At 45.3% G+C, this 25582-nt stretch overlaps 1 protein-coding gene across 1 annotated transcript; it reads right to left on the bottom strand.

The window, feature by feature from the left end:
• On the bottom strand, positions 1-25276 carry RGS21 (regulator of G protein signaling 21). The gene is made up of 4 exons (XM_065409515.1): positions 25266-25276; positions 19623-19699; positions 11535-11701; positions 1-204 (listed from the first exon to the last, which is right to left on the bottom strand). Exons 1-4 carry the CDS (start codon positions 25274-25276, stop codon positions 1-3), a joined length of 459 nt encoding a protein of 152 aa, XP_065265587.1.
• Positions 25277-25582: the final 306 nt, after the last annotated feature.

Genomic DNA, 25582 nt, shown 5'->3' on the forward strand with positions numbered 1-25582 from the left:
TCACAAAAATGGGAGCCATCTTTTCTGGTTTCCATTCTGTTGCTTATTTACCAGTTCCTTATAAACTTCTGACCTTAGAAACCTAGGGAAAGAGTCCTTGGCCATGAGACTATAGATTAGTCTCTGAGCATCATCAAAACATTTCAGGGTTGGTTCCGAGATATTCTGAGAGATGTGGTCTCTGGTAGTGAAGTCAATATTAATCTGGGGAAAGTAAGGTGTAATAAAATTAGTTTAAATTTTACTGGAGAGTTGAAGTTTGTATTCGTGCATGATGCAAATACTATTTGAATTTTTTCTCAGAATATGCTGTCTGATGCAAACTAGCACATAGTTAATGCCTTTATTTTCTAGCATATTGAATATTAGTTTATTTTGGCTCCCTGGGCTTAAAGAGATGGTATCACAGAAAGAAGATAAAAAATGCCTTTGATTATCTAAGTATAGATCAAGGCAGGAAATTCTAACTCTTTATAATACAGAAAGGAAAGTATTTGCATTTCCTTTCAGAGACCTACCCTTTGCAAAAGATATTCTATAAAACATACAACTCAATCAACCGAGATACCTTAATTCTCCAGCCATTCTAGGGCTATTTGAATGTTAACTATTAACTAAAGGGAATTCTGTTCTCCCAATGAATTGCAAATGTGTAACTTATTAATCATAAGGGAAGTAATAAGTGTCTTTTGAGGTGAAAGTAGACTTCCTACTTGTTCTTTAATTGGCTAATTATTAACAATAATAATAAAGCTGTGGTCCATGAGAGTAGGATGATCACACAGGACTGGCTCTGGGAAGGGTGTAATGTGGTGTTCAGCAACATTTACTACTGTGCAACTGGACCAAGATCCAAACGGTCTGCTCAGAGTTGTATGGCGTTTGAGGGGGTGCTCATTCTGTGTGAGCATGTAGTCCAAGTCACTGTCTAGTCCATAGTTATTGCACCATTACACCCACAGAAATGGAAAATTAGGTGTGATACAGGAGGGCCAGGGAGCAGTGGGAAGTGGTAGAAGGGAAGTATATAAACCCTAGGTTAATTAAGGCATGGTTCCCTGTAGACTAGGGAGGGTTGCTACAGGTTAATTGGAGCACCTGTAATCAATTAAGGCCCTGTTAGAAACCTAATAAAACCCCCTGCTTCAGGCAGTCGGGGGAAGGAGGAAGGAGAGAGGACTGGAGCTTGGAGGTGTACTGTTAGACTTGGAGGAACAGAAAACCGGAGTAAGGGAGACCCTGCACCAGCAGGGGAGGGACATTCCCTCCCCCAGCGTTTAAGGACTGAAGGTACCCCACCCAAGGGAGAAGAGGGTAAGAACCTGCAGGGGTTGAGAGGGGCTGGGACGCAGAGTGAGGAGCAAACCGAGACCCCTCCCCCGCTTCCTCCTTTACCACCTTCCTGGGCCACTAGTGGGGCCCTCGGTGTCCCAAGAGCAGGGGTAAGGGGTGGTATTTTAGCCCCCCCCCAAGAAAAGCGCAGGACCCACCATACTATATCGACCATCTTGTCACACGTGGTGTCAGGGGTGGGATCTCTGCGCCGTGAACATAATCCAGAGTGGGTCACAACCACCCTGCCTCAAGATGGAGGATCTGGTCAAAGCACTGGTGCAAGCCACTGCCGCCCAGCAGGAGGCTACCGGGGTTCAGGCAGCTGCCCAACAGGAGGCCATGTGGCTGCAGCAAGAGACCAATCACCTGCTGATGACCCAGGCCACCCAAGATCGGGCCATGCTGTAGGAACTAGTGAACCAAGTGAAGGTCCTTACGGAGCTGAGCCGCGGGTATGATGGGACACGGACCATATGGGCCAGCTACTGTCTGCAGAAAATGACCCGGGAGGATGATGTGGAGGCATACCTCCTGGCTTTTGAGAGGACAGCTCTGAGGGAGGCCTGGCCCCGAGACCAGTGGTCAGGGATCCTTGCCCCATTTTTGTGCGGGGAGGCCCAGAAGGCCTACTATGATATGACCACAGAGGAGGCAGCAGATTACCCCCGACTGAAGGCGGAGATCCTAGCCAGGGCAGGGGTAACAACAGCCTTGAGAGCCCGGAGGTTCCATGAATGGCAGTACTGTGAAGACAAGACACCGCAATCACAACTATTTGACCTAATCCACCTAGCCCAGAAGTGGTTACGCCCGGAGGCTCTCAGCTCAGAGAAAATGATGGAGCTCCTGGTACTGGACCACTATACGAGGGGACTACCCTCGGGCCTCCGAGCCTGGGTAGGCCAGAATGACCCCTCCACCTATGACGAACTAGTCACCCTTGTAGAGAGACAACTGGCAGCCCGTGAACTGTTCGAAACCCCGGGAGGTGAAACACGGCGTTTTAGGAAACCAGTCCCAACCCCGAGGCCCCGGATCATCGAGAACTCCAGGAAAGCCATAGCTGGAAGAACAGGCACCAAGGAGCGGCCTGAGGCCCCAAAGGGACCTGGGGGTCTGGGGGAAGAGGGTTGGGGAAGCGAGTCAGAGGGCCCAAGACAGAGGGCAACCTCCGGAATGAGATATCGCTGTTATGAGTGTGGGGCATATAGCAGCCCAGTGCCCCAACAGGGAAGAGCCCATGCAATGTAATCTGGGGGATCCCGGGGACCAATGTGGCCTAATCAGCCTGGTGGGGGTTGCGATGGCCCAACATGAGTACACCAGGCCAGTAAAGATGAATGGCATCCAGACCATAGCTTTGGTGGACTCTGGGAGTGCTGTCACATTGGTCTCAGGGAAATTAGTGGGGCAAAACCAACTGAGCTGGGCCAAGAGCACTGGAGTGACATGTGTCCATGGCACAGTAAATTTCTACCCCACAATTCCAATATGGATTGAGATCCAGGGAAGTACTACCAAGATGACTGCAGGGGTGGTCCCCAAGCTCCCCTACCCAGTCTTAATTGGCAGGGACTTTCCTGGGTTCGAGAGCCTACTCCCCCCCCCCTTGAGTTAGGGAAGGGAAGTAAACCCCGAGCAGAATGTGAGGTACCCATGGATGATCCTACCACAATTTTTGCTGGGTTTTCCCCAGAGTTATTTTCACCCCCTGGGAAGTCCCGGAAATCCAGACGGGAAAGGAGAGCAGACAAAAGATTAGAAACCAGGATCTTGGCAGCAAACCAGAAAGCTGCCCTGGTTGGGAGGAAGGCTCGTGCAGACCCAGAGACAGCCCCCAGCACGAGCAGAAGCACCCTAAAAGAAGGAGGGGAACCCAAGTCAATAGAATCAGGCCAGATTGGTCCCGCACGCGAATGTTTTGGGTAGGACCAAGCCGATGACCCACTATATGCAAACGTGAGGGAGGAGGTAGTAGAGGTAAATGGCGTGCCAGTAGAAGGGAAAACCAAAGGCACAGGGCCATACTATATAATCAAGCAGGATCTGTTGTACTGGGTAGTGCCAATACGGGGGAAGTAGTAGAACAGCTCTTGGTGCCACGGAAGCACACAAGGGCTGTATTAGAATTAGCTCACAGTCATCTGTTTGGGGGACATTTAGGAGCAGACAAGACCCCTGGATAGAGTCCGAAGAAGGTTCTACTGGCCGGGGGTACGGGCAGAAGTCCAACACTATTGCACCTCCTGCCCAGAGTGCCAGCTGCATAGTCCCCGACCTCAGTTAAGGGCCCCGTTGGTACCCTTGCCCATAATTGAAGTTCCTTTTGAAAGAACAGCAATGGATCTAGTGGGCCCACTAGAAAGAACAGCCCGGGGCCACCGAAGCATACTTGTCATCCTGGACTATGCTACACGGTACCCCAAAGCCATTCCTTTAAGGAACCCCACGTCCAAGGCAATCGCAAAAGAACTGGTGCAGGTTTTTGCTAGGGTAGGCATCCCTAAGGAGATCCTGACAGATCAAGGGACTCCCTTCATGCCGAGAGTAATGAAAGACTTATGTACCCTGCTCCGCATTCAAGCCTTGCGGACCTCGGTCTATCATCCCCAAACAGATGGTCTGGTTGAGCAATTTAACCGCACTCTCAAGAGTATGATCCGAAAGGTGGTGGCCCAAGACGGAAAAGATTGGGATACCCTCCTACCATATCTGATGTTTGCAATACGAGACGTTCCCCAAGCCTCTACTGGTTTCTCCCCCTTCGAGCTACTGTATGGACGCCACCCACGTGGCATATTAGACATCGCGAAGGAGGAATGGGAGGAACAACCCAACCCAGGGAAGAATGTCATTGCACACGTAGCCCAGATGAGAGAATGAATAGCCCAAGTGACCCCCATAGTACGAGAGCATTTGGAGAAAGCACAAGAGGCCCAATGAACCTCCTACAATCGTCGGGCAAAAACACGGAAATTTCAGCCAGGAGAACAGGTGCTGGTGCTGGTACCAACAGCAGAAAGTAAGCTCCTGGCCAGTTGGCATGGACCCTATGAGATCGTGGAAGCTGTTGGGGAGGTGAATTATAAGGTAAAGCAGCCAGACCGCCGAAGGCCAGAGCAGATCTATCATGTCAATTTACTGAAACCCTGGCACGATCGGGAGACGTGCCTGGCCATCCTGCCAGCCACACCCCAGGCAGTTGGCCCACAAGGGCAGGTAAGGATATCCCCCGAATTAGCCCCAGAACAACGAACAGAGGTCAGCGAAATGATCCAGCGGAACCAAGATGTGTTCTCCACACAACCAGGCCGTACGACGCTGATCCAACACCACATTGTCACCTGTCCCAGAGCAAGGGTGACCATAAAACCATATCGCATACTGGAGGCAAAAAGAGAAGAAATTAGGGCAGAAGTAAGGAAGATGCTGGAACTTGGGGTGATTGAGGAATCCCACAGCCAGTGGTCCAGCCCTATTGTCTTGGTCCCCAAGCCTGATGGCACCCTGAGGTTTTGTAATGACTTTTGGAAGTTAAATGAGGTATCCCAATTCGATGCCTACCCGATACCACGTGTTGATGAGCTGGTGGATCAGTTAGGCAAGGCCCGATACTTGACCACCTTGGACTTGACAAAGGGCTACTGGCAGATCCCCCTGGCTGAGGACACCAAGGAAAAAACCGCTTTCTCTACACCTGACGGCCTCTTCCAATATACCGTCCTCCCTTTTGGGCTCCATGGGGCCCCCGCAACTTTCCAATGATTGATGGACAGATTACTTCGACCCCATGCCAAGTATGCTTCTGCCTATTCAGATGACGTGGTAATCCATAGTCCTGACTGGGAGACACACCTGGGGAAAGTGGAAGCGGTACTAGATACTCTTAGACAGGCTGGCCTCACCGCTAACCCATCCAAATGTGCAATAGGGCTAGCCAAGGCCAGATATCTCGGGTATGTAGTCGGAAGGGGCCTGGTGAAGCCCCAGTGGAACAAAGTGGAGGCAATACAGAAATGGCCCCGCCCAATCTGAAAAAAAACAAGTCAGAGCATTCTTAGGGATAGTAGGGTACTATCGCCGGTTCATCCCTCACTTCGCCACAAGGGCAGCGCCTCTGACGAACCTAATAAGAGCTCGGGGCCCGTAGATAGTTAAGTGGACCGAGGAAGCAGAGGAAGCTTTCACAGACCTAAGGACAGCCTTTTGCAGCCATCCAGTGCTCATAGCCCCAGATTTCACAAAGGAATTCATCCTACAAACAGACGCCTCAGAGGTAGGACTTGGGGCCGTCCTTTCACAGATGGTGGGAGATGAGGAGCACCCGATCCTTCACCTCAGCCGAAAACTCCTGCCCAGGGAGCAACGGTACGCCGTAGTAGAAAAGAAATGCCTAGCAATTAAATGGGCCATGGAGATTCTACGGTACTACCTACTTGGGCGGCAGTTCACCCTTGTGACGGACCACGTCCCGCTCCAATGGATGCACACAAATAAGGAGAGGAATGCACGAGTGACTAGATGGTTCCTGTCCCTACAACCTTTTCACTTCCAGATCCAGCATAGAGCCAGCAGCCAACACAGCAACGCGGACGGCCTATCACGACAACACTGTCTTTCGTCCCAAGTAGCCCAACCCCATGGCGTTGAGCAGGGGAGGGGGATATGTGATACAGGAGGGCCAGGGAGCAATGGGAAGTGGTAGAAGGGAAGTATATAGACCCTAGGTTAATTAAGGCGTGGTTCCCTGTAGACCAGGGAGGGTTGCTACAGGTTAATTGGAGCACCTGTAATCAATTAAGGCCCTGTTAGAAACCTAATAAAACCCCCTGCTTCAGGCAGTCAGGGGGAAGGAGGAAGGAGAGAGGAGAGAGGACTGGAGCTTGGAGGTGTGCTGTTAGACTTGGAGGAACAGAAAACCGGAGTAAGGGAGACCCTGCCCCAGCAGGGGAGGGACATTCCCTCCCCCAGCGTTTAAGGACTGAAGGTACCCCACCCAAGGGAGAAGAGGGTAAGAACCTGCAGGGGTTGAGAGGGGCTGGGACTCAGAGTGAGGAGCAAACCCAGACCCCTCCCCCGCTTCCCTCCTTTACCACCTTCCTGGGCCACTAGTGGGGCCCTCGGTGCCCCAAGAGCAGGGGTAAGGGGTGGTATTTTAGCCCCCCCCCAAGAAAAGCGCAGGACCCACCATACTATATCGACCATCTTGTCACATAGGCCAATAAAATAGATGGGCTTTATTATCTGCTGAATGCTTGATAGGCTAGGAACCAGACTATAGTTGAACTACACACAATAGCTGAATAATCTATATGCTTCTGAATGTGGACTGATAAACTGTTTTTCTGTTTATGAAAGCATGTATTTTATCGCAATTTTGTGCATTCCTTGGATTTATCAGTGTGAAGATTTATTGATACTTTTATCATCAGGCAGGTATTTTTCTTCAAATATTTATGAAACTATTATTTCTAATTTCCATTACAGGAATAAAACTTTTCTTTTTAAAACAGTTTATTGTTGGTCACTTACACTCCTCCAGCACTCAGAATGGGTCACTATCACCTGACAGCCACTGGAGAGACTAGACAACCAATATTACTTGACCAGAACCCCCTCCCCAAATAATCATCTCTCCTGTTACAGAGGTGGGACACAGGGGCTGGGAGTCAGGAGAGTGCCAGGGCCTCTGTCCAGTAGGGGAATTGCATTGGCCTCTGTGTTCTGGGACTCCTGTCTGGGTAGTATCATCTAGCCAGGGCTGTGCTGAAAGGCCCAGCTACTCAGAGGGGCTATCATGGGGGCCAAAACTCATAGGGTGCAGTGGGCAGGGAGTGGGGAGGAAGGGTGCCTGGTGTCATGCACTACTTGTAGTTTGCAGGGTTGCTACTAACAGGTCAGATTCTGTATCAGATATGGACTGGCTCCAGCACTTCCTTCTTAGAGAGATACACCAGAGATATATTCACTATACAATTCTTTATTGCATTGTCAGTAATGGCTGTTGTGAATTTAAGTCTTAATGTATGTTACGCACAGTGCCACCTAGTACAACACAATCTAACATTCTATTAGATCTCTCCTTTAAGTTTTATATTTCTACCATTTTACAAAATCACGCATCTTTAGAGTTCAGTAGATCAGTCTGTTAAGTATCTGTGAATCATACTGGCTTTCTAATTACACAACTCAAACATATATCAACTGCCATGATATGTCTGAGAAGATTGTTGGTCTTTGATCCTTTGATCATGTAAATTCTGAATACAAAACTTTTGTCTTTGTAAATTGTTTCTCTGGTGAACTGGCACCTGCAGTTCAGATTACCTCCAGAGCTAGTCAAGGAGATATCAGGTAATTTTGGCTCTGGGAGAGATTATAGGTGATTGTAAGTCCCTTTTGAGAGGATTGTCACATCTGATACTTAGTCATTTTAAAGTTAATAGTCTTCCCAGGAATATTCAGTTTCACTCTCCAGGCAGGCTATGTGTCACCACATGTGAGAGATCCCAGAAAAAATGGCTCTTGATTGTCTGAAATATTAGTCAACTCCCTGACTGCCTTGGTATGGCAAACAGCTGCAAAATGTCCATATTTTGTGCATTTATTACATATTTCATGTTTAGCGTGACACATGTCTTAAGCTATGAATTTTTCCAAATCCTCTGCATTTACTCTGAAATTCTTTGTAGCTGGGACTCCTTCATAGCCTCAGGGCTTCTATATTAATGACTTTTAGCTCTCATGGTGTGTCTGTTTACAGCTTCTAAGCTCGTTTCAGGTTTTTCAAGTTGCTCCTGCCTTTTCTTCTGTTAGACTAGTTCAGACTGCTTTGCTAATGGGGTAGCAGCTTGTAGATTTAAATTTGTCTTTAATTGTAGTCCCTGTGAAATGGTTTTATCTCTAGGCTCAATGATTAGACTGTCTCTGATATTTTCATGTTTTGCAGTCCCAAAATCAGAGTTTTCAGCCAATGGATGCAAAACTCTTATAAAAGAGTCAACATTTTCTCCTCATTCTTGAATTCTCTGGTGAAAACATGCTCTTTCATAAGCCACATTTCTCTGAGGTATAAAGTATGAAATCAAACACATACAGAGCCCTTTCATAATAATCTTTATGACAATCTTCAGTAAAGGCAAAAGATTTAAAGATATGTGTTAGCCTGCTTCCCCATAGCATAAATTAACGAAGATACCTGAATATCTTCAGTTTCCTGGAGGTGTTTTGTAGCAGTTCAAAATCTTGCAAAATACTGCTTCCAGTCTGTCCATTCTAAAGGTCTTGAAAACGGAAGTTCTCAGGGGCACTGAAGAGTGGCTTGTTGACTAAATTGATCCTGCAATATTTGTTGCTTTGTTCTTTCTGTTTGCAACCTTTGTTGCTATTTTTCTTCTATTTGTACTCTCCTCTGGCACCGGTTAGACTACCTTTACTTCTGACACAATGTCATGTGCTTCTTGTACTGAGTAGGCTGCAGGGCTGCTACTAGAATGTCAGACTCTTGTAACAGATATGGACTGGCTACAGAGTTTCCTTCTTAGAGAGACACACCAGAGATGTGTTCACTATAAGATGCTCTATTGCACTGCTAGGAAGGATGGCTGTTGTGAGCTTAATGAAGGTATGTTACACATGACACCTCCTAGTGAACAGTATAATACAGTTTAGCATTCTGTTACACCGGGCACTCAAGTGGGGCAGCAAGCAGGGGCTGCTCAGTGGGGGTAGGTGTCCTGTATTCATGGGAGGCAGGGGGCAGGTGGTAGGGGAGTGTCTGGAGGGGGACAGTGTGCTAGGTACTCAGGAGAGCCAGTGGGCAGGGACTGTGGGGTACCCAGAGGAGGAAGGGGTACCCTGTATTCATAGGGGGCATAAGGTGGTGGGGTGCATGGGGATAGTGAGTGAGAAGAGAGGGGTGCCTCAAAGGGGAGGGGGGTACCTGGTACTCACAAGGGGCAGCAAACAGATGAGAGAGGGTGCTGAAGGGGTGCCCAGCACTCACGGTGGGCATCAGAGAAGAGGTGCCTGTTACTCACCACAATTCAGCAGTTAAGGAAGCCTTCTGTTCCTTATGGACCTGTTGCTGCAAAGGTCAGGTCAGGTGGTCTTTGCTGCCAGGACCCAGCTCTCTGCTCATTTTGCTTACTCACTGCAGAGCAGCTGCCACCGATCAGAATATCTGTCCTCTGCAGCGGCACACTGTGCCATCAAGCAGGGACTCTGCATGGAGGGACCAAGCCACCATCTCTCCTTCCAGAGTGAGGAGTTAGGTCCAGGGACTTCTGGCATGTCCAAAATTTGGGTGAAAATTAGTAAAAGTCAAATAATTTTTTTTAAACCCAGGAATTTTTCAGGGAAAATTGGTAAAAAATGAAAATGAAGGGCCTTATATATAATGTAGTCTTAAGGACATTTTAATGTTTTGTTTTGCTTAAAAAAATAAAGTCTGAGTGTTACTTTACCTAATGCAGAAGAGATGACATGTCATAAAATAATTTTTAAAAAGGGGGATTCATGAGCAGATAAGTACTAAACTAGAGTCCCTCCCATTTAATTACTCCTACTTGGTGCTACCAGCATTTAATTATAATAATATCCTTTTTGCTATCATCTGCAGTTTCAGGTAGATAATTTCACTCATGTTTTACATGCTTCAAATCCAGAGGCATTGAGTACCTGCAACTCCCATTGACTTCAGCAAGACAAAAATTATAGGAGTTGGCCTTTAATTTTTGTAATTTTGTTTGTAGTAATAATAATAATAATTAATGTAAAAGAGCTTTGATCAATCATAAGACATCAGGACATTCAAAACACAGTTACTATCAAAAGCAGAGGGATCACTGCAAAGGCCACTGAGGGAGCACACATCATAAGGTAATTAATTCACATATTTCTTCATTCTCACAAAACATTTTCTTTCGTGATCAAATTGAACATTGTGAAGGAGTATTTCTAAGGGAATGTTTCAATATTCATCACATCAAAAATATCTGAGTTAAAGGAAATGAACAAATAGTAGCCAGTAGCACACTTTAATTTACTTTGTGGAGGGAATATAGTTTATCGTACCATAAAGAAGCATATAGTCAATGAAAAGCCAAGGAAAGTAAATGTACAGCCACTATTGCCAACCCTAACCATTCAAAAATCATGAGATTGGCTTAATAATCATGAGATGCATAAACTAATAAATTTGTGAGGGTTTTTATGTGCCTTATGGGTTTTTGAAGCTTTAGGGGGATTCCACCTGCCCCCAAAGTTTGTGAGAGCTTTTAAGGGTCAAAATTCAGCCTCAGCTACACATGCAAAAATGTGTCCTTCCCGTGATTACTCGAAGGGGGCTCCTCTTATCCTCCTCCACCCCTAAGATGAGGGAGCTGCCATCTAATCTCTCTCCTACCCCATCACTATCACTCCACCTTCTTCAGCCTCCCTCTACCCTCCATTAGAATTGCAGAGGAAGTCTGCTTCTCCCCTACCCCACCTGCCAGTGTCCTGCTCCTCACACATTCTGCACATGAACCTTTTACAAGGTCTCCGATGCTCCTCACAGTCTGTTTCCTAACTGTCTTGTCGAGAGCCTGGTCTAGAATGGGAGCCATTTTGCCTGTGGGAGGTGGCAGCCATATTTATTAAAGGCAGCCTCCCTTCCACAAGCAGATAGAATGCAGGGAAATTGCAATCATACTCTTTTCAACCCCCTTGAGAGTAATGGGAAATGACAGTTATTCTGAGTAAGGGAAAAATCACGAGTTAACATGACGAAAGGCTACCCTCATGAGACAGGTAAAAAAAGCCCCAAAATTGCTAGAGCCATGATAAAATTGAGAGTTGGCAATAATGCATACCTTTCCATGCATCAAAATGAGAATGCATGCATTAAGACATAGCACTGAACCCAAACCCTGTGTAATGTTTACTTGAAGTGTATATTCAGACACTAGATGTCTCTGTGTGCTTTTAAGAGTTCTAAAAAAGGGTGTATTCCCTAGTAAATGAGAAAAGCAAAGCTGGGACTCAAGCTGTTTGGAAGCCTGTTTGGTTATCTGTAGTTGTAGTTATTTGTCTTTCATAAATGCGTCCTGTTGTAGACACACTGTGATCTTGAATATCATGACATTCTGGATCTGAGCTTTGCAACTTGAGGACTATCCCTGGAAACTATCTGAAGAAAGTAAAAACGACTGTTTTACCTCCCTTGGAGCATCAGCCTGGATAAATTCTGAATAAATCTTTTGGGCTTTTGAGGCAATTTTAGCAGAAGCCTTAGTTTTCTTGAAGTCCTCACAGGCCATCCAGAAGTCAATGTTCTCCTCACTGAACTCGGACTTCAGGAATGTTCTAAAGGCAGCCAATCCATCTGCAGAAATAGAAAAATAAATGAGAAGACATATCTAACCTATGTAGCAGTCCAGAGGGTAAATCATGTTAGGGTCCAAAAATCTCAATTCTTCTGTTCTTATTCAGTCTACAAACCCTTAGGACAAATTCAGCCTTTTGTTAGACTCAAACAAAACCTCTTTCATTTCAATGAAATTGTACAAGTATAATAAAGGGCTGATTTTGGAACTTTGAATTTAACGGGAGTCTTGTCTGAGAAAGGACCACAGGATTTCGCTATATCAGCATAACCAAATGTTAACATTTGGGGGTTGATCACTCAGACAAACTCCCATTGAAGAAAGATAGTTGGTTTCTGTTAGTTTCCGCCCCGCTTCCCTTCAAATATTTGAAGTCATCAAAAAGAGTTTTTTCCAACTCAGAACAGCAGAATTTGACATGTGAAAAGTAATTTCAATGGGAAGATATTTACTCGTATTAGAAAGACTGACTAATTAATGAAAAATCTTAACTTTACACTATTTACAGTATTACTGTAGTTCATATGAAAATTTTACACCATCAGAAAAGGTTTTGGGATTTAAGCACTATGTTGGGACCTGGGAGATGCCCGTTCAGTTCCTGGCTCTGCCACAGAATTCCAGTGTGGCCTTGTGAACTCACTTAATCTCTCTTTGCCTCAATTCCCCAATAGTAGACCGGGGATATCCAGGAAATCCAGTTAATCTTGTCTATTTAGATAATAAGAACTCCAGGGTTGGGAGTCTCTCTTTCTTTGTGTTTCTACAGTGCCAACGGCCGTGGAGTTTTAATCTTGGTTGGGGCCTCTAGGTACTAGTAGGTAATACAGATAAGAAGTAATAATCCTGTACTCCACATCTTGTCATCTTAAAACAATTTTCTCCCATTCAGGAAATCCATTTCAGACTGATCCTGAGACAGTCTGTGGAAATTTAAAACTTATTTTGGGAGAGTGAAACTATCATTTTATTTAAAGTCCATGTAAATGAAAAGAGAATATTTAAGAATGCAATTTAAATTCAAGTTTTAAGACTTTATGCCTTTCAATTGAAAACTCCATCTGGCAACTGTACTTTAAACGCAGAGAAATTCATTATGTTCTTGAAAGCTGTACAGGATTTATATTGAAATTGGCATTGAGATGGGAATGATGATGGGAATTTTGTCTATCAGTAGTTCCCTTGTTACAGAACTCTAGACTGATCCTGCTCCCACTGAGGTCAATGTGACTTTTACCATTAACTTAAATGAGAGCAAAATAAAACCTTCTGCTAGGCCACAAACAGTGGAAGGGCCAGGGAGGTACAGAAAGGGCAGGTCTTGGGGGCAAGAGCTGTCTTTTACTCTGTGTAGATAGCACATAGCACTTCTCATTATCTGGACTAAATCAGGTGTATGTCCTGAGCCAAGGGAGAGGATGGCCAGAAACAATGACTGATAAGTTAGGAATGGTGTATGATCTGAATTGCAGAGGCCAATTGGAAAGCTGCTGCTTGACACAGTATGTACCACTTGAGACAGGCATTCAGTTAAATCCTGAGGAACTAAGGCAAAAAAACAAAAAAAACAAAAACCTGTTCCACCTGCCATACAAAGAAGCAACCAAACAAAGGAGCCCCACGAAAAACCACACAACCCAGGAACAACATAGGTCAACATATGGGTGAAATGTAGCAGGAGTGACAGCGCAACCCCTATAGTTAACTGTTTCAAGCCTATCCTCTTTCTTTCAGTCACTGATAACTTCCCTAAATTTTCACCTTTTTGGCTGAATGTTTTGGTTTTGTTCTATCTCTGCATGAAGATGAACTGTGTGTGTGTGGGGGGGGTACGGTTGGAAGGGAGATTTGAGTAAAATCAGTTCAACTGCAATGGAGGATGGGCAAGGAGAGTGGAAAACATCCTTTCTTGTTTAAAAAACAACAACTTGCAAGCAATTTTTGAATGGCTCAACAGTCACAATGGCTTGGGGTTTAAAGTTGATGTGGAAATAGCCCTGTCAGAGGAAAAGTGCCTTTGCATGTTCCAAAGATAATTGGTTTGGTTGGAGTTACCAGTGCATATCAATACACTGAGCATGCACAGATTTCTTCTACTTAGCTTGTAAAGTGAGCAGTTAAGAGAAGATTCTCTGTGCATGCATGGCTACTTTAGGAGCACAGTTTAGAAATAACAGTAACAGGAAAGATTAGTTGGTCTATTTAGGCCACCTAAATTATCTTGGAAAGCTCCAATCCTGTTACACTTATATAGGGTGACCAGACGTCCCAATTTTATCGGGACTGTCCCGATATTTGCTTGTTTATCCCGCGTCCCGACCGATATGCGGTCAGGACACTGGACAAACAAGCAATTTTGCCCTCCCGGAAGGGCTCTCGCCCCAACCCCACCCCGACTCCACCCCCTCCTTCCCCCATTGGCTCCCTCCCCAAATCCCCGCCCTGGCCCCGCCTCTTCCCCAAGCACGTGGCATTCCTCCTCCCTCCCAGGCTTGCCGCGGGAGGGGGTGGTGGCCGGCTTCCAGTTCCTGGAGCTGGTGAGTACGGGCACCAGGTGGGCAAGGGGGCTGCTCCCCCAGGAGGGAGACGGGGGGCTCTGGACCCCAGGAGCGGCAGGGGAGAGCGGCTCGAGGCCGCATGAGTGGCCATATAAAGTTTATTGGCTCGGGGTGGACCCCGGCCGGTCCTCGCCCCTGTAAGGGGGTGGTAAGGATCCGAGTCTCCCCCTCCCCCGGCTCCTCAGCTGAGCCCCCCCCCGTCTCCCTCCTGGGGGAGCATCCTCCTTGCCTGCCCGCCCAGTGCTTCCAGCTCCAGGAACTGGAAGCCGGCCACCACCCCCTCCCTCCAGGCTTGCGCCGGCATGCAAGCCTGGTAGGGAGGAGGAATGCCGCTCAGCTGAGGAGCCAGGACGAGGGGGAAGGGGGGACTCTGCTCCTTACCTGGCCTGCGGTGGCCAGTGGGACATGCTGGCGCGGGGCGGGGACGCTACCCCCCCTACAGGGCAGGGTGAGGAGCCAGCCAGGGTCCCCCCCCCACAGCCGATAAACTTTACGTGGCCACTCGCGCGGCCCTGAGCCGCTCTCCCCCGCCACTGCCGGGGTCTGGAGCCCCGCGCCTCTCCCGCTTGGCTGTGCTCCAGCGGCTCCTTCCCTGCGGGGCGGCGGGACACGCCGCATGTGCCCGGGGCCTGCTAATTCCCCCGGCACCTGGAAAATGGCTTTTTTTTTTTTTTGGCTCTCTGCCCCCTCCCTCCCCCTGCGTCCCGATATTTCATGTCCATGATCTGGTCACCCTACACTTATATGGTTAACTTTGAGCAGGGCCAGCTCCAGGCACCAGCATTCCAAGCAGGTGCTTGGGGCGGCAATCTGCAAGGGGAAGCAGTCCGTGTGTTTTTGCCGCCCCAAGCAGCGCGCCGAATTGCCGCCATGGACGACAGGGGCAGTCCGTGTGCTGTTAGGATGGTACGCACATTTCCGCGGTGGCGGCAATTCGTCGGCAGCTTCTATGTTCAGCTGCCAGCGGCGGCAATTTGGTGGCTTCTGTCTTCCGGCTGAAGACAGAAGCTGTTGCCGAATTGCCGCCGCTGCGGAAACCTGCGTGCCACCCTAACGGCACACGGACTGCCCCCGCCATCCGTGGTGGCAATTCGGCGCGCTGCTTGGCGCGGCAAAAACAGTAGAGCCGGCCCTGACTTTGAGCATGCGAGTAGTCTTACTGAAGTGTATAAATTGAAGCTCGTGTGTTCGCAAGATCAGGGCCTAAGTTGTCTTTGTGATATAACTGCCTTGTTCTTTCAATGGCACCTGAGGAAGGCTGGTTGAAAAGAAAATGAATAGTATATAGCTGCTTACTGCATATTAAACATTGTATTACAAAGAAGACCTTAGGAAAAACAGAATGTATCACATTAATGGTTTAACAGCTTAAATCTCAATTCTACAAAAGTCCTTAAATTTACATCATTTTGGCTATGTAAAGGATCCTGTGACCTATAAACTGCTCTGTGCCATCTAGCAAGGGGGTTACAAGAATATCCTGATCCTGGTATGTACATTCTGGTTCACCAAAGACTATCATGTAGAGTCTTAAATGAAAGCCAGGGTCACACTGGTTGTTAATATTGTGAAATGTATGTACAGGTACTATGTAAGGAGTTATGTATTGTGACAGACCCAGACCAGTGGGGTACAGGAGTCTGGTAGAGGGCAAATATACTGGTCACTGGATGAGTAGTTTTCTGTTCCCTGAGTGACCAGAGCAGGGGCTGCACTAGAGTAATCAGGAACCTGCTAGAACCAGTTAAGGCAGGCAGGCTAATTAGGACACCTGGAGCCAATTAAGAAGAAGCTGCTAGAATCAATTAAGGCAGGCTAATCGGGACACCTGGGTTTTAAAAAGGAGCTCACTTCAGTTTGTGGTGTGAGTGTGAGGAGCTGGAAGCAAGAGGTGCAAGGAGCTGAGAGGGTGTGCTGCTGGAGGACTGAGGAGCACAAGCGTTATCAGACACCAGGAGGAAAGTCCTGTGGTGAGAGTAAGGAAGGTGTTTGGAGAAGGCCATGGGGAAGTAGCCCAGGGAGTTGTAGCTGTCATGCAGCTGTTACAGGAGGCACTCTAGACAGCTGCAGTCCACAGGGCCCTGGGCTGGAACCCGGAGTAGAGGGCGGGTCTGGGTTCCCCCCAAACCTCCCAATTGACCTGGACTGTGGGTTCTTCCAGAGGGCAAGGTCTCTGGGCTGTTCCCCAACCCACATGGTGAATCTCTGAGGCAAGAAAATCCGCCAATAAGCGCAGGACCCACCAAGATAGAGGAGGAACTTTGTCACAGTATGTATAATGAAAATGTGTTTTAAAGTCTGTATCAAGGCAGAGTTGACAAACAGGCTTTCTGTCATACAAAAGATGTTTATTGACCTATCTCTGTGCCAGCATGTTAAGCAGTGTAAGCTAACACAATGGTTACATATCTACATACAAAGTCAACAGGGGGCTGTGAAATCAACAGAGCAGCTGGTCTGTACACTCTTCCCTTGGGGACAGAAGACCTGGTATTTCAGTGAGGCATTCAATGGATAAGGACTGTACACTACAGAGGAATGCTTCAAAGGGACTTGGGGACTCGGGTGCACCTATTGTTGTCCTGCAAGGCAGAGTGATGGCTGGCATAGCCCAGAGGAGATTTTGGATAGCTAGTAGGCTGGTGGTGTTAGGGAGTCAACACCCAGTTAAGCACAAGCAAGTCTCCCTCTCTTTGGAGGCAGGAGAGTAACAAGGTGACTCTCAGTCCTGGGTACCCATAGAACTGTCACACTGTGCGAATGAGAATCAGGCCCTATGACGAAGACACGCTGTTCTCTACAATATTTTCATTGTCAGAAAGGCCTAAACAAACCACAATACCGCCCAGAGAGCAAAACCAAGAATTCCACAGGAATAGCTAAGTTTGTAGAGAGCAAAAAATGATGTGGTATTACCTCATATTATGTGATCATCTAATTATACCTATGGTGCAGATGTAAGTTAATGTGTGAGTGTTGGGGAAGGCTGCTTTATCTGGTGCCTTAATGCTAGTCATCTTTTGGCCACATGCACCGCTGACTACACACCTTAGTGGGACTTTCCCCTTGACCTGTCCCTTTATGACCAGCCTCACCTCCTTTCCCAACTCTTCTTTTAACTTCTGGGTATCTGAATGGAGACGTATTTATTTTGCATAATTGCAAAGTTCCAAGCTGGCAGAAATTAGGCTACTTTAAAACTTACACAGGGAGTCTGAGTGTGTGTGCGTGTGTGTAGGGGAGGTGAATGAGGGTAGCATAGCTCCCCCTTCTGCTAAAATCAGAGGAAAAACCCCTCTCCTCTCCCTGGCTTGCTGGAGTGCTCCAGCACGGCTCCCCACCCAATCTGAATCTTCTTTAACCACTGCACTTACACCATCTTTCTGACCAACTTAATGCCTGACCCTGTAAATTCTTACTCATGTGAGTAGCCTTTATGCACCTGTAGACAATGTATGTGAATAACTGTTTCCTGGATCAGACCCCTGCAGTTAATATGGAACATGAATCACCAATTACATCTCCAGAGAATTTAGTCCCAAATCTTCAAGGTGCCATTGTTTAAAATATTTTTTGCACATGTGAATGGATAGCAACAGACTACTTATCTATTGCATTATTCTAATCCTGTAAATGTAGAGAAACTCTTCTGTACTCAGGTGTGAGACTGTAATTTCAGAAAACTCCCACTTCCTTGGATAGGAAAACTGGAGTCCAAGTGGAGGACACTCTAGAAAGAGTTGGCCAAATTCTACCATCCACTGCTATGGGTACTCGCATAGCCCCACAGTATGCCAACATTTTTATGGCTCTCTTAGAACAACGCTTCCTCAGTTCTCGTCCCTAAATGCCCCTACTATATTTGCGCTACATTGATGACATCATCATCTGGACCCATGGAAAAGAAGCCCTTGAGGAATTCCACCAGGATTTCAACAATTTCCATCCCACCATCAACGTCAGCCTGGACCAGTCCACACAAGAGATCCACTTCCTGGACACTATAGTGCTAATAAGCGATGGTCACATAAACACCGCCCTATACCAGAAACCTACTGACCGCTATACTTACCTACGTGCCTCCAGCTTTCATCCAGACCACATCACACGATCCATTGTCTACAGCCAAGCTCTAAGATATAATCGCATTTGCTCCAATCCCTCAGACAGAGACAAACACCTACAGGATCTCTATCAAGCGTTCTTAAAACTACAATACCCACCTGCTGAAGTGAAGAAACAGATTGACAGAGCCAGAAGAGTACCCAGAAGTCACCTACTACAGGACAGGCCCAACAAAGAAAGTAACAGAACGCCACTAGCTGTCACCTTCAGTCCCCAACTAAAACCTCTCCAGCGCATCATCAAGGATCTACAACCTATCCTGAAGGACGATCCCTCACTCACACAGATCTTGGGAGACAGGCCAGTCCTCACTTACACACAGTCCCCCAACCTGAAGCAAATACTCACCAGCAATCACACACCACACAACAAACACACTAACCCAGGAACCTATCCTTGCAACAAAGCCCATTGCCAACTCTGCCCATGTATCTATTCAGGGTACATCATCATAGGACCTAATCACATCAGCCACACCATCAGGGGCTTGTTCACATGCACATCTACCAATGTGATATATGCCATCATGTGCCAGCAATGCCCCTCTGCCATGTAGATTGGCTAAACCGGACAGTCTCTGTGCAAAAGAATAAATGGACACAAATCAGACGTCAAGAATTATAACATTCAAAAACCAGTCAGAGAACATTTCAACCTCCCTGGACACTCAATTACAGACCTGAAAGTGGCAATTCTTCAACAAAAAAACTTCAAAAACAGACTCCAACGAGAAACTGCAGAACTGGAATTAATTTGCAAACTGGACACCATTAAATTAGGCTTGAATAAAGACTGGGAGTGGATGGGTCATTACACAAACTAAAAACTATTTCCCCATGCAAATTTTTCCCCTGCTGTTACTCACACCTTCTTGTCAACTGTTTGAAATGGGCCATCCCGATTATCAGTACAAACGTTTTTTTTCTTCTGCTGATAATAGCCCACCTTAATTGATTAGTCTCGTTAGAGTTGGTATGGCAACCCCCATTTTTTCATGTTCTCTGTGTGTGTATATATATCTTCCTACTGTATTTTCCACTGCATGCATCTGATGAAGTGGGTTTTAGCCCACAAAAGCTTATGCCCAAATAAATATGTTAGTCTCTAAGGCGCCACAAGTACTCCTTGTTATCTTTGGGCTTGAATCTGCTCCCACTGAAGTTGGTGCCAAAGCTCTCAGTGACCTCAGGTAAACAGAGTCAGTAGATATGTTTTTATAGTTACAGGTACTTCTTACCTTTATTTGCTAGTAGTGTATCCACCGACTCAGACCATGCCATTGTTTCCCTAGGGGTTGACCTGTGGAAACAACATCTACCCTTGAAAATAGCATTGTGATCTTTTGCCTATGCAGTCTATGTTAGTTTTTCTGTTGCTTGGAACATGTCATCATCACCTCATTAACAAAGCAAGATGAGTTACTTACAGCACTGCACCATATATCAAACAGTAAAAGGTTAAAAGGAAGTCTGACTTTTTTTAGCGTACAGATAACCATAGAGCACTGCAAAATAGAATGTAATTTGACACTGGCAACTTGATTATTAATCTAAGAGACAATAGTAATAATGTTTGCAATTGTCTGAACTATAATAAAGGTGCAGGAGAGATATTAGTCACTTTTCTGTAGTGGAGTGCTGGATTTCTTTTCAACTTTGAATGGATTAACCATTAATTTATATGACACTTTTTGCTTGCAATGACTAAAATTATCTAAAAGGTTATCACACTAGCAATTGTGTGATAAATGGGCTATTTCTCAGTTTCCTACCAGTATAAAAATCTGGATCCATTCATAGTTTTGCTTCTTAACAAGGTTTTGATTAAGTATTTGTTAAAGCTGTAATAATCTGTCTTTTTTTGTTTCCCACTGGCATTGGAGGCTCCTCCCAAGAAAGCACAAGAATACAATTATTCAAGACATTTTCAGTTCTGGGCTGATGTATCTAAATCTAGGAACCTGTCAGGGCAGAATAAGATCTTTTCCAAACTAGTTAATAATTTTAAGTGCTCCTTTATTCCTTCCAGACTTGGTGCATGTGCAATATGGTCTAAAACAGACTTGCTGAACATCTGAACTGTTATCCATTGTCTCTCCAATGAATAAAACCCCTTATTATGTAAATCTTCCACCCTAGGGGGTATCCGATACAGAGCAGTCAAGTGGTTGTTTGTTTATGTGTTCTGTTTATTAGGCTGGCTCCATTTTTTTAAAATGTCCAGATTCTGAAGATTTTACTGGACAGCAATATTTATAGCACAATTTGTCTAGTTTAGATAATTTTAAGCCACCTATCACTTATATTTTAGCATTTCATCAAGATGTGCTTTACATATTGATATACAGAGTGGAATGATTGTGCCATTCAAATGTACGGCCATGTCTACACTAAGGCCATGTCTACACTAGGAAAAAAGGTTTAATGTTAACTAAAATGTTCTAATCCTAACATGGACAAGGCAAGTTGTAGATTTAACACTTTAGTTGTCCTTAGGGTTTTCTTCAATCAGCTAACATGTTAAAACTACAATTTGCCTTGTCTAAAATAGCATTTTAACGTGTTTTAAATACACCATTTTCCCCCCTAGTGAAGACCACGCTATGTGTAGTGAAGATGAGGATATGTGTAAATTAGGCATGATCTACACTGAAAACTTACATTGACATAGCTACATCTCTGAGGGGTGTGAAAATACACATGCCTGAGAGACATAGCTCTGCTGACCCGATCCCCTGGGTAGACACCACTAAGTCAACAGAAGAATTCTTCCATCAGCCTAGCTATTGCCTCTCGGAGAAGTGGATTAACTACGGCAGTGGGAGAACCCTGTAGTGAGTGTCTACAGTGAAGCCCTACAGCCGTGCCTCTGTAGCATTTTAAGTGTAGACATAGCCTGAGAGTATTTTTCTATTAGTTAATTGATTGCGAATGGCAAATGTTTGTGGCTTGCCCAAGGGATCAGCCTAGGTAAACGATGACAAACAAACAGTTGGGGAGTGTCAGTATGAGCCTTTTCAAGTGTGAAGTGTTCTGAGTTAATAAGTTCAAGGTAAAAATCTTGGTGAACTCATGGAGTAGATGACCCCTAAGATGAAGAGAAACCACCAGCACACAGAATCACATTGGCATGAGGGGGAGTTTGGTTACATGCACCAGAGAAAACTCACTAAAACTTCCATGACATTTGTAAAGGCTCCATTTTTAGCGATTATGAGAGAGGATCTAGGCCTCATTCTCTAATTCATAGTTCATAACCAAAAATTAGTGGGAGAGGTGTGTTTTACTGAGCAAAATGCCAATCTGCCTATTTGAAAGGACAATGCAGAAACTGGCTGGGGCAGACATGTGCAGTCTGGTGTGTGAAGTATAGTATGTAAGCTAGTTTCTTAAGCCTTTCAAAAGCAATTATTTGGCATTGTTAAAGGTTTTTGGTATCCTTAGTGGCTCCTAGAGAAAGCAGAGTGTCCAAACTCTCTTGTTTGTGTAGGTTACTGGTTTGCAAAGCCGAGGTAGCTGCCCTGGATCAAGGAGGGCTTGTTGGACATACAAGTTGACCGAGATGCAGGGTTTAATAAGCTGGCTGAGTGAGGTGGGGCGTCACTCGCCTCGCTCTGGACACAACAGCAGGATCTCACTGACAAGGAGGTGTCAGAGCAGGAACTTGCTCTTTAGTCATATAAAATATTTCTTTTACCTCTGTAGCTAAGCTGAGATGGCCATATTTGGTGTAGCTTATCAGAAGGGTAAATCAAGGTATGTTAAGCAAACAGCTTGTTTTAATTCCATTTTCTCTCCTTTTTTGTAAAAATTATTTACAAATTTGGTTAATATTATTGTTGTATGGGTAACTTCACTCTCATGTCCACAGGAGAAAAGAGTATCTCCTCATACCTAAGGAAAGGTGCTGAAGGGTGGTGAGCTTCTTGAACCTATACCCTTCTCTGGCTCAGTCTGGACAGAGGTGTTTTATCCCAAAGATTTGTGTTAATACTAGGCTACCGCTGGCAAACACTAGGAGTATATCTTCAGTGCACAGTTAACCTGCATGATTTCAAAGTTGCTAACTTTCTGAAAAACCTCATCTGATTCACTGCATGTCCCATTTGCCCATCTCCTCGGGCTGAGCAACCAGTCAGAGCAGCTATTCGAAGACCTCCCTTCTTTTCCCCCTCCCCAAAGCCATTCTTACAGAGGGGAGGGTGAAGCAGGGAGCTAAAGAACCCAGTAGCTCCAGGTAGCTCTGCTGTCTAATCCCCACTCCCTCCTGGGACCAACAAGGATGGCTCAGCACCCCTGCACCTCCCCCAACCCTGGGACGCTCATACCTACCAACCTTTCAAGCAGCTAAAGTGGGGATGGGTCCTGCCCCCAGGATGGTGGGAGGCCTGGGGAAAGAATTGTAGAGTGAGTCCACCCCACACTCATCCCATGTTGATGCCTGGAATGGGTGGAAGGGACCCTGCTTTAGCTCCTGCAAGCCTGTGTGTGTGTGTGTGTGTGTGTGTGTGTGTGTGTGTGAGAGAGAAACCCCGGGAGGAGTGGGGGTGAATTGATGGGGGGAGGGGACAGGGTGACAGGATTTGGCTTGGAGGTTGGGGGCAGAAGTAATTGCTGGGCCGGGGATGGGCAGATGTGGCAAGCTCATGCAGCAGGGGCAAAATTCACTGTACCTGATATATCTGGGATAACAGGCAACACTATCAGTCACACATACACAGGGTATGGACTGGGAGGAGGGGATGTGTATTAAAAACATTTAAAAAAAAATCTAAACCACAATATAATCTTTAGAAAAAAATCTCAAGATTTTTTGGCCGTCTGACTCATGATTTTTGATCTCTTGAAGTTGGTAATACCGTGATTAGCACCCAGTTCTGAGCACCCAGAACTGGGTGCTAGCTTAGGCTGTGTGTGAGCACCTCTGTAGAAAACTGTCCATGTTACTATATCGTCACTGTTTCTGCACTTGCCTGTGTGTGTCAGGGGACATATTTCACGGTTCTTTGTGCTGTGATACTCTCGTATTCTTTCCCAGTCAGTTATATCAGTTGTGAGAGACACAAAATGTCCTTCCAGAGAACTGTGGGAAGGGCATTGTATGACTATCAGCACTTGAGTGATTTAGCCTATGTCCTTACTGCAAAGTGGGCAGTTTCCAGCCCAAGGTATAGCCGGGGCTCAAGTTCTAACCTATACCCAGGTAAGCTAGCCTGGGCTTAAGCACCTCCAAACCCTGGTCAGAGGTTCTTTTGTGTGCATGGTAAGGAAGTTTGGCCTAAACCCGGTAGGAGCCTGGGTTAACTATGCAGTGAAGACTTACCCTAGGTGGGAAATCAAAAGACCAAGGAGGAGATGTGAGTTGGAGGAGATTGTTGGTTAAAATATTCTCATCCGAAAGACTCCCACAGAGTAAATTGGGTAAGGAAATCACTCATTTTATTCAGAACAATGAAGGGTCTCAATTGACCCTGCTAGGTTCCAAATATGCAAGTCTAGTTATTTCCTACCTCATGCTTAGACCATGAAGCTATGGCCTCTAATGAGGACAGGAGCTCAGTCCAGGTAAAATTAGACTTGGTGATTGTTGTCTCACCAAAGCACTGCCAGCCTCCTGTGTCTATCAGGTATGGAGGCTATTCATAATTCTTAATGGGGAGGAATCTCTGTCCTCCGCAGCTGCATAAAACCCAATCAAGAATTCTATGCTGCTTCTTTCTGTGGAGTAGAAATGCAAGGGCAGATTCTTTCAGGGTTGACTGGACATCTGTCAAAGAATTTTATAGGAACCTTTAATGTGAAGTTTATGATGCTCTTATCTGACTGACAAATCTGTTCCTGAAATCATCTAAGGAATGTTCTTTATGCCAGTCGTTGACCCTAGCAGGGACTGATGCGCCTATATATACTGACTTAAAAAGATGTGTTTCCAGAGACTAAACAACGGGTAATGGCTAAAACTGGTCAAACTCTTCATTCTGATTAATATATTGAGGGGCTTTTTAAAATTTTTGACTCAGTCATGAGTAGTATAAATATATTTGGTATTCTTAAATATTCACTGAGAGCTAGGTTGTCACAGCTATTACTGAGCTGTACAGGGGAGTTTGCGAGTTATATTCCACATAGAGTTATGAAAGTATATTACAGACAATAATAGTATTCATTAATTGTATATTTATCAAAATGCAACATGGGAGCATTAATATGTTATCGTGTGAGTGCCATTGTTTTCAGAGGAATTTCTATAAGGTTAGTGCATTGATACTATAACATTGCAAGCATTATTTTGAAATAGCTGTCAATTTACTTGCATCATAACTGTGCAAAATTATAGACACAAAATTAATAAAATTGCATATATATAAATGGAATCTAAATATAGGCAATATGTATTAAAACACAAATAAAAACCATAGAATATATTATATGAAATTGTGACATTGTTAGTTGTCTGACAATCTGTGAGCCTGTCAGCTCTCTGCTCCTTTTGGTGGAGTTATGCCAGCAGAGAAATTGGACCAGTAAATGTAACAACTTTAATCAAATATATAACAAATAAGTGGGAAGTTCAGTGAATATTTAACTGCTTTCAAATCTCCTGGGGAAGCAGAATGACAGACCAGGGCAAATCAGAAAGAATGGACCTAATCCTGCATACTTTCCTCATGAGAGTAGTGATGTTTGCTTCACTCAGTGATCTTACTGACTTCAATTGGATTACTCTCATGAGTATCGTGAGCAGAATTTGCCCCAAGGACCAAAATCAGCATATTAATTATAATCAACGAAGGAAATAAAAACTGTCCAGGCTAATCAGACATCAACTGTCCGATTCCATACATCTTCTCAGATAAAAATAGCCATAAACAACAACTCACTTCACTGGCATTTTTCGTTCCACTGTCTGACTGTCACAGGTAATGCAGAATTTTTCTTTCTGACTGATCTTCAAGCTGAAGGTAATGTGACAGCAGGAACATTACAATTAGTATGCAAATAACCAAACAGCGGGTTGCAAATTGACATTCTGTTTTTACCACTTTCTTTCAAATTATTTCTGTTTCACAAACATGGCTTGTTTTTGATCATAGCCAGCCTAATTTAATCCCCCCCCGCGCAAGGAATAGCTATTTAATTAAACATGGGTTAGATGGAAACATCTCTCAAACTTTCTTTATACTCTGAGCAACATCTT

The sequence above is a fragment of the Emys orbicularis genome, chromosome 8 (assembly GCF_028017835.1).
Source record: "Emys orbicularis isolate rEmyOrb1 chromosome 8, rEmyOrb1.hap1, whole genome shotgun sequence".
In the NCBI taxonomy this organism is placed as follows: Eukaryota; Metazoa; Chordata; order Testudines; family Emydidae; genus Emys; species Emys orbicularis.

Coding starts and splice junctions, on each gene's coding strand:
- RGS21 (XM_065409515.1), bottom strand. Junction 11,702..19,622: donor TACACTACTAGCAAATAAAG/GTAAGAAGTACC, acceptor CTATTTCTGCAG/ATGGATTGGCTGCCTTTAGA. Junction 205..11,534: donor AGGCTGATGCTCCAAGGGAG/GTAAAACAGTCG, acceptor TACTTTCCCCAG/ATTAATATTGACTTCACTAC.